General features: G+C 51.8%; 2 protein-coding genes across 10 annotated transcripts in view; one reads left to right on the forward strand and one right to left on the reverse strand.

Annotated features, from left to right (window-relative positions):
* APBA3 (amyloid beta precursor protein binding family A member 3) overlaps positions 1-13,431 on the forward strand; it is a 29,442-nt gene that overhangs the window by 12,473 nt on the left and 3,538 nt on the right. Inside the window, exons 12-14 of one of the 2 annotated variants that reach the window (XR_002341692.2) lie at positions 1,688-1,733; positions 1,844-1,998; positions 2,143-3,436. The gene's annotated coding sequence lies outside the window, so the exon portion shown is untranslated. Of the gene's footprint in view, positions 1-1,687; positions 1,734-1,843; positions 1,999-2,142; positions 3,437-13,431 lie in introns of those variants that run through there. The other variant, XR_014837795.1, reaches the window with a different exon arrangement.
* TJP3 (tight junction protein 3) overlaps positions 1-13,431 on the reverse strand; it is a 33,263-nt gene that overhangs the window by 4,470 nt on the left and 15,362 nt on the right. For 3 of the 8 annotated variants that reach the window (XM_005661351.4, XM_005661349.4, XM_013994777.3), the window contains exons 5-15: positions 13,016-13,364; positions 11,343-11,446; positions 9,365-9,524; positions 8,972-9,080; positions 5,615-5,673; positions 4,990-5,056; positions 4,647-4,803; positions 3,964-4,072; positions 3,585-3,822; positions 2,792-3,003; positions 1,009-1,104 (exon numbers count right to left, since the gene is read on the reverse strand). In XM_005661351.4, the coding sequence (XP_005661408.1) occupies positions 1,009-1,104; positions 2,792-3,003; positions 3,585-3,822; positions 3,964-4,072; positions 4,647-4,803; positions 4,990-5,056; positions 5,615-5,673; positions 8,972-9,080; positions 9,365-9,524; positions 11,343-11,446; positions 13,016-13,364 (1,660 nt within the window). Of the gene's footprint in view, positions 1-1,008; positions 1,105-2,791; positions 3,004-3,584; positions 3,823-3,963; positions 4,073-4,646; positions 4,804-4,989; positions 5,057-5,614; positions 6,261-6,412; positions 9,081-9,364; positions 9,525-11,342; positions 11,447-13,015; positions 13,365-13,431 lie in introns of all 8 variants that reach the window. The other 5 variants (XM_085013264.1, XM_085013265.1, XM_085013263.1 and 2 more) reach the window with 3 other exon arrangements.

The raw sequence follows: 13,431 nt of genomic DNA on the forward strand, positions 1-13,431 counted from the left end.
CATGCTGTGATGAAACTTCATGTACAAGTATTTGTTCAAGTTTCAGCTTTCAGTTCTTTTCATGTGTTACAGAAAACTGTTTTCATTTTTTTTCAACCATTTAAAATATATAGATACCATTCTTTTTTTTGGCCATGCCCATGGTATGCAGACATTCCCAGGCCAGGGATCGAACCCATGCCACGGCAGTAACCAGAGCCACAACAGGGACAATACCAAATCCTTAACCCCCTGAGCAATCAGGAAACTCCTATAAATGCCATTCTTAATTAGGAAGCTGAATAAAAACAGCCAGATTTGGCCCAGGAGTGTAATTTGCTACCACTAGCTTATTTCTGTAGTTGTCAATTTTTGGTCTCCTCTGGGGACCCTGTGTATTTGTTCAATGCTGTGTCTGTAGCTCAGTGAACAAATATCTTGAACAAACAATTGGCAATTGTCCAATTGGCTCCATTGGCAACGACTGCCTGGTGAACTGTGTTAAGAAGAATTCTGAGGAGTTCCTATAGTTCTGAGGAGTCGAGGCCCAGAATGGCTCAGCGGAAACAAATCTGACATGAGGACACAGGTTCAACCCCTGGCCTCACTCAGTGGGTTAAGGATTCAGCATTGCCGTGAGCTGTGGTGTAGATCGCAGACGCAGCTCATATCTGGCGTAGCTGTGGCTATGGTGTAGGCCAGTGGCTACAACTCTGATTCAACCCCTGGCCTGGGAACCATATACTGCAGATTTGGCCCTAAAAGGACCAAAAAAAAAAAAAAAAAAAACAGAAGAAGAAGGATTCTGAGGCTGTATTCAAACAGAGTGCCAAGATTGATTGAGGTTCTCTGGCCCAAGCATTGGAGGGGGTGCTGGTGGCTGATCTGCCTCATGTTTGAGATGGTTGTTCCCTTTCCCCCAAACAACATCATTAGCAGCCACCTCATCAAGCTGCCTCAATCCCAGAGATTGGGAAAGGGTTATAAAATGATTCACCAATGATGTTGCTCTGGGACGTGGTTTCTCACCTGCAATTTCAAACTCATCAGGCATCTCAGCAGTCAACTTCTGCATAGCAATGTCTGCCACAGGTCCCAAGATCACCACCGGGCGCTTAAAACTGGCTGTGAAGCAGAGAAACAATGACAAGAATCAGGATCCCCTTTAGGGCAAAGACTGCTAGCATCTTACACAACTGCTTCTCCACTTCCTCCATGATAGTATCATGTCTAGCTAGGCCTGTGGCTGCTCAGCTAAAGACTACAACTCCCAACCTCCCTTGCAGCTAGGGATGGCCATGTGACTATGTGCTGGCCAATGGAATGCGAGCAGAATGATGTATAAAATCTAGGTAGTATACCTCAAGGAGAGTTGGGAAGCCTCTTCATCTTCTTACACTGATACTGTTGCTTGAAAAAGAAACTTCTTCTTCTTATTATTATTATTTTTAGCTTTTTAGGGCTGCACCCACAGCATATGGAAGTTCCCAGACTAGGGGTCAAATTGGAGCTGTAGCTGCTATCTACACCACAGCCACAGCAATGTCAGATACCAGCTGCATCTGTGACCTACACCACAGCTCATGGAAACACTGGATCCTTAACCCACTGAACAATGCCAGGGATGGAACCTGCCTCCTCATGGATACTAGTTGGGTTCATTACCAATGAACCATGACAGGAACTCTGGAACTTTGTATTTATACAGCTATCCCTGGCGTCTGTTGGAGCAACTGAGCCCAGCTAACTCACTGGTAAGCAACCACCATTAGAACCCTTGGGCCACATCCTGCCCACTGCCTGTTTTTGTAAATAAAGTTTTATTGGCACAAACTCACATGCCGTCTCTCCTGCCTTCCTGCAGAGTAAAGTCGTTTGGACAGAAACCATCTGGCCTGCAAAGCCTAAAATACTTGCCGCCTAGTCCTTTGCAGGAAGAGCTTGTCGACCCTTGGCCTCACTGACACTCCCTTTTACCAATGAGGAAGCAGGTGCAGAAGGCATCTTGGCCTGAGAAAAGTGAGTAGCCAGCCCGCTCTTTGCACCTGACCCTTCTCTTTTTCTCCTCTCCTTCCAGGCCTTATTCTCACTCTTTTTTTTTTTTTTTTTTTTTTTTTTTGTCTTTTTTTGCCATTTCTTGGGCCACTCCCGCGGCATATGGAGGTTCCCAAGCTAGGGGTTGAATAGGAGCTGTAGCCACTGGCCTAAGCCAGAGCCACAGCAACGTGGGATCCAAGCCGCGTCTGCAACCTACACCACAGCTCACGGCAACGCCGGATCGTTAACCCACTGAGCAAGGGCAGGGACCGAACCCGCAACCTCATGGTTCCCAGTCGGATTCGTCAACCACTGCGCCACGACAGGAACTCCTATTCTCACTCTTAAAAGCTCGACGTACATTCAGATTTCTAGACTCTCATTGGCCTTGGGGTAGACATTAAGTACATGGCCTTTTATGTTTAAGCCTTTTTGGTCTGGATGTTGGAGCAGCAGCTGAAGAGCAGCTCGGCCCTTTCCCATTCTGGGTCACCTGTTATTCCCCTCCTCCCGCTGCCGTTTTCTTTAAAAGCCTCTGCACCTGGTTTTAATCCTTCTGCTCTGAGGCTGTGGGCAAGTGCTTATTCTTGGCTCCTCCTGAAATCTGGATGAGGTGTATTTTTACCCCTGTTCTCAGGTAGGTAAAGAATCTATGTGATGGATTTGTGCATTTGTATTTTCATCCTGTAGTAACCAGAAGTGGGTATTTTGGGTGGAAAAGGGAGGTACGGACTGTGGCTTCTGAACCCTCTCCTTTGCGCTCCCCCCAGCCCACCTTCTCGTAGCACCACGCGTTCATAGGGCGGGTAGTGACCCTGTTTGGTCAGAGCTGACAGATCCTCTCGGCTACGTTGGGTGGTCTTCTTAGCTCCCCGACGAAGACCCCTCAGCCGCCAGAACTCGGCCCGAGTGCTGGAGCCCGTTGAGGCTCCAGGCCCGGCCCCCACAGCCCGCTGGGCAGCCTCCAGACTGGCCAGCTGCTCCGCCCTGGCAAGAAGGGAGGAGACGAGTGAGCACTGGGATCCTGGACTACAGCCCCCAAAATGCCCACATTCTGGTCCCAGGACCTGTGGATGTGTCACCTGATGTGGCTGAGGGGACTTTGCAAGCGGGATTTAAGTAAAGGCCCCTGAGATGGTGAAGGGCCCAGGGCCCAGTGTCATCACAGGGTCCTCATGAGAGGGAGGAGGGGATCACAGGCAGAGAGAGAGAGACGGGAGATGCTGAGCTGCTGACTGTGAGGATAAAGGGGCCGAGAGTCAGGGCCGTGGTGCCTCTATAGGCTTGAAAAAGCAGGAACTGATTCTCCCCTGGAGCCTCCAGAGGAGCCAGTCCTGCCCACATCAGGATTTTAGCTCCATAAGACTTACTTCAGACTTCTGACCTCAGAACATGAGATGATAAATGTGTGTTGTTGGAAGCCCCTGGGTTTAGAGTCATTTGTTACAGCAGCTGCCAGAAACTGACAAACACTGACTGGTTTCCCCAGAGTGAATCACCAAGGATTCTAAGAGGTGACAATGCGCCTACTTCCAGTGGGGAAACCCAGGGGGTAGTGGAGTTCCCACCTGCTCTGGTTGGGGATAATGCCCCGCTCTTTCTCTCGGAGGTCACGGCCCATGCGCACAGCCAGCCAGTGGCCTCCTCGGGCATGGCTCTGCCCAGGGCTAGGGTACAGCGTGTCCAGCACATGGAAGACATCTCCACGGGTGAAGCCCAGGCCTGATGGCGGGCTGGGCTCCATCTCAAAGTGTGTGCGGATGTAGAAGGAGTCGCCCAGGCGGGATTGCACCATCTTCCTAAAGACTGGACAGGAAGGCTCCATTAACTGCAGGGCCACTGCCCAGCCCCGACCCCTCCTCATGGCCTGGCAGTGGATCCCACCTCAGCCCTGGGCCATGCACACCCCCTCATGCCCCACACACAGTCACACTCACACATACTCACTGTCCTGTTTCCGCTGTGTCACCAGCTCCACCTCCTCGCCCTGGGGCAGCCCCATTAGGAACTGCACAGCCTCCTCCCGGGTCAGGTTCTGGAACAGCATATCATTTACCTAGCGGGAACGGGGTGCAGGGGTGAGACAGGGCTTTGGACACCAGATCCCAGCTCTTCCTCCAGACAAAGCCCTCCTCTCCCACCTCCTTCCAGAGCTGCTATCAAAGGCCCCAGAGACGAGGAGCTCCCTGGTGGCCTAATGGTTAAGGATCTGGCGTTGTCACTACTGTGGCACAGTTGTGATCCCTGGCCCCGGAACTTGAGCATTGCCACAGGTATGGCCAAAAAAGAAAAGAAAGAAACTGTAGATGGACATAGGGATCAAGGCTGTGACTTGGGCAGCGTGGTTAACTCAGCCATAACACAAAACAAGGAGACTGTGCCATCCATAACAAAGCAGTGATCTAGGAAAGAGCATGAGCTGGACATTGAGGTCATGACATTGACAAGGTTGTGACATAGACAAGGTCATGACCCAATCAATGAAGCTTTGACCCAGACAAGGAAACATGTTCAAATGTCTGTGAGGGTCTTGCAAGTCCCCAGGGGTGGGGGGGGGTACCTGGAGGACACATAAGCAGGAATGGACTTGGGTCCACTCAGCACGCCCACCGCCAGCCGCCCCTGCTCACCTGCAGAATCTCATCTCCCTCCTGGATGCCCTGCCCATCAGCTGGGCTGCCTGCCTGCACCCCAGACACAAAGATGCCCACATCATTGCCTCCAGCCAGCCGCAGCCCGATGTTCGTGCCCTTGATGAAGTGGACCACCCGCAAGTCTGGGCTGTACCTGTAAGGGGAGAGAAGGCATCAGGCCAGATGGGAGAGCCCCCGCCCCCTCCAGGCCTCGTGTCCCACATAGCCCATGTGGCAGTCCCGTTCTACATGCTGATGCAAGAAGGCTGGTGATGGTGGCTGGGGAGGCAGCCAGGGTGTGCGAGTCCTTAGCTGGGGGGCTTTGTTCTGGGACACTTACCCATGATCCTCCATGCTCTGCCTGCTGGGCACCCTGTAGATGTCATAGCTCCTTTGCCTCAGGGAGTCTGAAAGGGAGGATCCAGTTTTCCCCAAGCACACTGACCGGTCCAGACACCAAACCTTTGCTGGAGGGTGTCCCTGCCCCTGGGAATGCGGCCACCCAGCCCCCGCTCTTTCCCAGGGAACTGTCCCTGACCTCTTAGGCCCCTGCCAGTCTCTCCTGCTCTGCCTGGCACAGCCTCACTGGCTGGGATCAGAAAATTCAGAGGGTGGGAGTTCCTGTTGTGGCTCAGCGGAAACAAATCTGACTAGTATCTATGAGGACGCAAGTTCAATCAATGGCCTTGCTTGGTGGGTTAAGGACCGGCATTGCCATGAGCTGTGGTGTAGATCACAGACGTGGCTCGGATTTGGCGTGGCTGTGGCTGTGGCTGTGGTGTAGGCTGGCGGCTACAGCTCCAATTAGACCCCTAGCCTCGGAACTTCCATATTCTGAGAGTGTGACCCTAAAAGAGAAAAAGAAAGAAAGGAAGGAAGGAAGGAAAGGAGAGGGAGGGAGGGAGGAAGGAAGAAAGGAAGAAAATTCAGGGGAAGGATGCTCAGAGTCACCACCCTTGGCTCACCTGGTTCTGACGCCGTCCTTGAATCCACTGAACTTTCCCGCTGAAGCTGGGGACTCTCCCTGGTGGGGAACAGATTGGGGTGAGGTGGGAGGATGTTGGGCAGTAATTTTAAAAAGAATTTTGTAAAAACATGGAGTTCCCGTCGTGGTGCAGTGGTTAACGAATCCAACTAGGAACCATGAGGTTGCAGGTTTGATCCCTGGCCTTGCTCAGTGGGTTAAGGATCCGGTGTTGCTGTGAGCTGTAGTGTAGGTCGCAGACGTGGCTCGGATCCCACATTGTTGTGGCTCTGGTGTAGGCTGGCGGCTACAGCTCCAATTAGACCCCCAGCCTGGGAACCTCCATAGGCTGCGGGAGTGGCCCTAGAAAAGGCAAAAGGACAAAAAAAAAAAAAAAAAAGGAAAAAAGAATTTTGGAAAAACAAAATTAAAAAAAATTTTTTTTCTTGGAGTTCCCTTTGTGGCTCAGCGGTTAACAAATCTGACTAGTAACTCTGAGGTTGAGGGTTCGATCCCTCATCTCACTCAGTGGGTTAAGGATCCGGCATTGCTGTGAGCTGTGGTGTAGGTTGCAGATGCAGCTCAGATCCCACGTTGCTGTGGCTGTGGTATAGGCCAGCAGCTACAGCTCCAATTTGACCCCTAGCCTGGGGACTTCCATATGCCGCAGGTGCAGGCCTAAAAAAAAATTTTTTTTCTTTGTCTGCACTCAGATTCACATCCTGGTCCTGCCCCCTCTGCAGCTGTGACCTCAGGCCCTGTGCTAACCCTCTCTGAGATTCGCTTTCCTCCCCTGAGCCCTGGGATGGCTGAGTGTAGTCAGGGCCTCAAAATGAAATTTTAAAAAAAAGAAAAATGAGCCTGTGACAAACAATCACATTAATCGTTTTAATATTAGTGAAAAGTTATAGAAGGTGCTCTGGACTGAGAGTCTGTGTCCCCCAAATCCATATGCTGAAGCCCTAACCACCAATGCAATGGTATTAGGAAGCAGAGCCTTTGGAGGTGACCAGGTTTAAATGCGGTCTTGAGGGCAGGGCCCCCATGATGGAATGAGTGTCTTATGGCTCATTCCATCTCTTATAATGACTTATAAGAGACACTAGAATGAATTCCCTTGTGGCTCACTGAGTTAAGCATCTGGTGTTGTCACTACAGCAGCTTGGGTCACTGCTGTGGCATGGGTTCGACCCCTGGCCTAGGAGCTTCCACATGCCATGGGAGTGGCCAAAAAAGAGAAGAGACGCCAGCGATCATTCCACCGTGTGAATACACAGTGGGAAGGCAGCCATCAGAGAGCCAGGAAGAGGCCTTCCCCATGGCTGTGGACTTCTGGCCTCCTGTCTGTGGTACTTTGTTAGCAGCCCACACAGACTAACACAGAATCAAACTACAGGAAGGAAAGAAAGTTCCCAGCAAAATCAACCCACTCTTAGTACAGAGGGGTTATTTTCAGACCTTTCTGATGCTTTCAAAAAAACATGTGGGGAAATACGTACTTTTGTGTTTCCAATGTCCATCCTGTGACATTTCCAATGTCTCACCCTGGTGCTGAGTGAGCAGGAGTGGGTAAATATTCTTGAGAACAATACCCCCAGCCCATGCCTCTTGGGGCAGGTTTAAGGAGTGCAGGCTGTGCATCAGAAAGACACATCAAGCTACTTGGGGCCAGCTGTCCACAGATCCTTCTGTGAGCCTGTGGAATTCCCAGGAAGATCACATAAGAGGTTCCCAGACCTGAGATGCTGCCCTGTGCCATTTGCAATCGTGCATTCACTGTCCGTGATGCCTAGTGCATTTCCTCAAGGCCTTTTCAATATGTACTCGGAGACATCCTTTTTCATGGCTGTCAAGTATTCCTAAGCAAAGATTATATAATAACCATTGTAATGAAGAGCATCCACTATGGGCTGAGCGTAAACACACCATCTCCTTGTGTCACCACTCATTATCACCCAAAAGAAGCAACACTGGAGTAAGAGTCGAGGCCTTGGTGTGAGCCCTCCTCTAGGCTCTAAGAGGGACCACAATGACCCCCACATCCTGGTCATCATGGCCTGTATAGTCTCTTCCCCTGGACAGAGCCACCTGCTGTGGGTCTGAGTCCTCCACCAACAGCCGTGTGAGGGAGCTTAGAAGGGGATTACCTACTCTCAAAAGCCCAGAGCCCTAGGCCACATCTCAGCCATCACCTTGTGAGACCATGAACCAGAACCACCCAGCTAAGCCACTCCGAGTTCTTGACTCTCAGAAAAGGTATGAGAGAATATGTGTTTGATCTAAGCAGCCAGCTTTGGGGGTAATTTGTTACACAGCTGTAGATAACAGATACAACCCTGTACTTCACAGGGGGCTGCAGGCTTAAATGAGGTGCCTCTTACCTAATCCCCAAGTGTTGAGCAGTTACTTGGTTTTTTTGGGTTAGTTTTTTATTTTGGCCATGCCCATGGCAGGAATTGAACTCATGCCACAGCAGTAACCAGAGCCACAGCAGTGACAACACCAGGTCCTTAACCCTCTGAACCACAGGGGAATTCCTGTTTTTTAAGGCACTGAAATGTGTCCCCTCAAATTTCGTCTGTTGAAGCCGTAACCCCCAGGATCTCAGAATAGGACCTCATTTGGGAAGAGGGTCATGGCAATGTGATTAGTGAAAATGAGGTCATACTGGAGTCAGGGAGGAGGGTTCTAGTCCAGAATGACTGGGGTCCTTATAAAAAAGGGACATCTGGACCCAGAGCCCATATATAGGGTAGAAGATGATGTGAAGGCACATGGCGGGGAGGTAGCTGTCTGGGAGCAGATGAACTCCAGAGGTGGGGAGAGAAACCAGAAAGAGATTTTCCCCGGGAGCCTTCAGAGGCAGCGGGGCCCTGACACCCCAGGCCTGGGACTTTTGTCTCCAGTGCTGTGAGACCATAGATTTCTGCTGTTCTAAGCCACCTGGTTCGTGGCCCTTAGTTATAGCAGCTCCAGGAGACTAATACAAGGTAACCACTGCTTTTTCCCTTCTTTACACATCATTACAATGAACACGCCTCCTCCAATCCCTCACGCGGCCATGGCTATACTACCCCCGAGAGGACTCTGAAAGCCTTGCTGGGTGAAAGGTTTATGCGTTTTGAAGTCTTCTAGGATGTGATGAAAAATTCAGTCCCTTCTGCTTTAAGTTGACCGGTATCTGGTTCTCTCCGTATCAAGAACCCAGAGCTACATACCAGGAGCAGGGAGGCCTGTGTAGAGGGAGATGCCTCTTTCGGGCAGGTCACCGTTACTGTACCCTCATGGGTACCCATACTGGAAAGATATGCCCACGTCCCCCTCCCACTTGGCCTTTTTGGTCGAGGGGGTGACATACACAGGGGAGTTGGTTCGGCTGCCGTCTGGACTCCGCTGCCCATGCCGGGGTGGCGGTGGGATGTGAGACGGTGGCGCCTGGGACAGTTCCGAGCCAAGATCTGAGATGTCTGTCGGGAGAAAGCACATCTCAGCCACATCCATGCCTTCCAGGCCAGACCTGTTTCACAGAGGGGCATGTTAGGCCCCTCTAAGCCAAGGGACCCAGACCAGAGTCAGGCTCAGCTCGGGGCCTCTGGCCCTGACATGGTGTGTGGCCTTGGGCAAGTTTCTGTCCCTCTCTGAACCTCAGGGCCAGGCTTGCCAACTCCTGCTTGGCTCTGCCTGATGCAGCCTTCCTCCTTGGCCCTCCATTCGAACCTCCCTCCCCAGGGCTGGTCTCCTGTCCCCTCACCCTCCAGGAGGGAGCTGTCGCTGTCGCTGACGACTGGAGGGATATTCACCAGGAACTGGCTTCGGTCTCTGAGCACCAGCAGAGTCAGTTTCCCTTCTGATTTCTCAATAAGTTGCCGTGTGTCACTCAGTGACAGATTCTCACTGGACACCCCATTGATCTAAAAGGGATCAGGAAGGGAGGAAGTGAGGTGATGAGAGAGAAGGGATACTAGAAACACACAGTCCTGGGGTTCCCATTGTGGTGCAGCAGAAACGAATCCGACTAGTATCCATGAGGATGTAGGTTTGATACCTGGCCTCGCTCAGCATGTTGGGGATCAGGCATTGCCATGATCTGTGGTGTAGGTCGCAGATGTGGCTTGGATCTCACATTGCTGTGGCTGTGGTGTAGGCAAGCAGCTGCAGCTCTGATTGGACCCCTAGCCTGAGAACTTCCATATGCTGCAAGTGTGGCAGTAAAGAGTGAATAAAAGGGAATTCCCATGGTGGTGCAGTGGAAATGAATCTGACTAGGAACTGTGAGATTGCAGGTTCTATCCCTGGCCTCTCTCAATGGGTTAAGGATCTGGCATTGCCGTGAGCTGTGGTATAGGTCGAAGATGTGGCTCGGATCACATGTTGGTATGGCTGTGGTGTAGGCTGGCAGCTGTAGCTCCGACTGGACCTCTAGCCTGGGAACCTCCATATGCCTCAGGTGTGGCCCTAAAAAAAAAAAAAAGAAAAAGAAAAAAAATTAACACACAATTCTCGGGGATTACTGACAACAGACATTCTTGAGAGAGAATGATAGAATTGCATTCCTGCTGTGAGAAGAGACTAAGCCAAGAACTGACCTCCACAAGAATTCTAGAAACATGATTTTCTAAGAGGCATGGCAGGGGGCACTAAGAAATAGTTAAACTGGGTTGAATCTCAGCTCTCCAGAGGGGGAAATTTCTCAGGAGATAAACTAGGAACAGATATTAGAAAAAACTCTAGGAGTTCCCGTTGTGGCTCAGTGGTAATGAACCTGAGTAGTATCCATGAGGATGCAGGTTCAATCCCTGGCCTTGCTCAGTAGGTTAATGATGCGGCATTGCCATGAGCTGTGGTGTAAGTCGCTGATGCGGCTCAGATCTTGCATTGCTATGGCTGTGGTGTAGGCCAGCAGCTGCAGCTTGGATTCCACCCCTAGCCTGGGAATGTCTATATGCCAAGGGTGCAGCCCTAAAAAGAAAGAAAAAGAAAGAAAGAAAAAGAAAGAACTCTAACTGGAGGAGAGGGAGTAAATACTTAGATATAAGAAATAGACAATCTCTAGAAAGTTCTAGAAACAGACATCTAGAAGAGAATTAGACACATATATTCCTAGGAAGGATTTACTGTCATCGCCACTCACCAGGAACACATTTCTAACATTTTCTCTTGGGATGTCTGTTTTCAGTAACTCTAAGGATTGTGAGTTTCTAGCCCCCTGCCTGCAAGCTCTGTTTCAAGTGTCAGCCCCAAACTATTACAAAAAGACAATTCCTCAGGGTCACTAGAAACAGACAACTCTTAGGGGACTCTAGAAACAACCAACTGGAAATCAAACACTAGGAATCACTAGAAACAATTTTTCAGGGGAGGAATCTAGAAAGGAATCAGTTCTTAAGGCAAAGCTGCTCCTTGAAGCCTGGTCTCTAGACCATTAGCATCCAACTACCTAAGGCAGGCCCATGAATCAGTGCTGTAGCCAGCTGGCCATGTGATTCTGAGGATACTAGAAAAAGACAACCCAAATTGGGTACTAGAAACTGACATTTGGCAGTGGTTTAGCAGCAGATCCAGGGAAGGGGGGAACTCCTGTTTAGCTATGTCCAAACTTTGGGAAGCAAGCAACGATGCAGCAGGCAAGTGGTTCAGGACCAGCTCTGCTGACCTTGCCCTGTGACTGGGCAGCGCTGGGACCCTCTGGCCTTGGTCTCCCTACCCCTTGATGAGAAGCCTGGACTCACCTGCAAGATGAGGTCTCCTTCCTGCAGCCCACGGTTCTGGGCAGCCAAGCCTGAATCTGTGATGTGCTTGATGAAGATCTGACTGCCCAGTTTGACCCCGAACTCTGTGGGAGGAGGGGGAAACTGAGGCAGGGGCTGGGGTCTGGGCTGCAGGGAGCTCTCAGATCTCAGCCTTCCCACCTGCCCTCTGGGCTGCTGTCCTGCAAGAAGGGGGCAGGCCTGGCTCCCTCCCAGTCCCATGGGGGCTGTTCTGATACTGGCAGCCTGCTGCCCCTCCAGTAGGCCCTCTCCCCCGCAGGTGCCTGTCTGCCAGTGACAAGGCAGACCTGGCCCCCTGTAGCTGGGGGAGATGCTGCTGAAAGCCCCAGGTGGTGCTGAGAGCTGGGAAGACGGAGAAAGCCGGAAAGATTGGGAAAGTGGTCTTAGAGGGGCAGTTTGGGGCAAGGGGGTCAGGGCTGATGTCTGAGCCAGCGCTTGGATGAAGCAAGGGAGCACACCCTTTAAGGGTGTTGGGCAGGGTGTATCAGGTGGGGGAACAGCCCATGCAAAGGCCCTGGGGCAGGGATTCTGATGTCATTGCACAGCAGTTAGCAGCAGGTGCCTGATAGGGAACAGAGCCCAGTTTGCCCCTTCCCAGCACCCCAGTGATGTCACCAAAGGGGCTTCATGGTCACAGCCTCAATACTCTCTCTCTCTCTCTTTTTTTTTTTTTTTTCCTTTTTAGGGCTGCAAGTGCAGAATATAGAGGTTCCCAGGCTAGGGGTCAAATCGGAGCTACAGCTGCTGGCCACAGACACAGCCACAGCCACAGCCACAGCAACCCGGGATCCCAACCACATCTTTGACCTACACCACAGCTCACAGCAATGCTGGATCCTTGACCCACTGAGCAAGGCCAGAGATCGAACCTGCATCCTCATGGATGCTAGGTGGATTCGTTTCCACTGTGCCACGATGGGAACTTCAACCCCAATAGTCTTAATGACATCACAATCAGTGTTTTAAGGATGTGACTCTTGTTATTAAAATGACAATGTAGGTGCCATTTATCACACCATGACCAGAATCCCAAGGTCATGATGCTGCCTTTGAATCAAGACAGGGTGAGAGTGCAGGTCCCTCCTGTTCTATACGTTCCATTACCTCGACACTCTATCAATGTCATGCTGTGTGAGTTTCCTGTTGGTGGTGTAACAAACTGCCACACACTTAGTGGCCACATACAGCTCAAATTGGTTACCTCATAGTCTGAAATGGGCCTCCTGGGGCTAAACCTAGGGGTGGGCAGGGATGGTTCCTCAGAATCCCCAGAGGAGAGATGGCTCCTGCCTCTTCCACCTTCTGGAGGCGCCACATCCCTGGCTGGCGGCCCCGTCCTCCATCCTCACAGCCAGCAGCGTAGCATCTCCTGTCTCTCTCTGCCTTTATCCCTCCTGCCTCCCTCTTATGAGGACCTTGTGATGACACTGGGCCCCGGGGGAATCCAGGATCATCCTCACCCCAGGGGCCTTTACTTAATTCCTCCTGCAAAGTCCTCCCTGCCACGTGAGGTGACATGCCTGCAGGTCCTGGGACCAGGATGTGAGCCAACTATACACCACACAAGAGCAGCACTGTTGCCCCCTTTCTGGGATGCCAGGCCTGACTGGCAACAACGTGGCCCCTGGGCTCACCGTCACTCTCTCTCCTCCGCACCAGCACAGACTTCACGGGTCGCATTTGCATGTCCTGCTGTGGCAGCCTTTTGAAGCCAGACACCAGGGCCAGCCCATTGGCCTCGGAGCCACTGCCTGGGCTCCTGCGCCCATGGCTGCCTGCCCGGCTCCGGTGGCCTGTCCTCGTCCTGCGGGAGCGCTCCCCCCAGGAGCGGCCGGAACCGCTGGATGTGTCACCCTCATAGCCCTGGCCATGCTCAGCTTCTTCAAGCCGCCGTGGTCCATCTTCCTCATCCGAATCCTGGTGTCCTGGGCCAGAGGTGGTCTTGGTGGTGGGCAGGTGGACTTTCCGGGGACGCTTCACTGTCTGTTGTAGGGGGTGGAGGTGGGTGGCTGGCTCTCCCCCATCCCCTGGTCTCAACATCCCAGCTGTG

Source organism: Sus scrofa, chromosome 2, assembly GCF_054392235.1.
Source record: "Sus scrofa isolate SSC_HxYL_T2T_F1_AM1 chromosome 2, Sscrofa_HxYL_maternal_Yorkshire_Landrace_v2.0, whole genome shotgun sequence".
NCBI lineage: Eukaryota > Metazoa > Chordata > Mammalia > Artiodactyla > Suidae > Sus > Sus scrofa.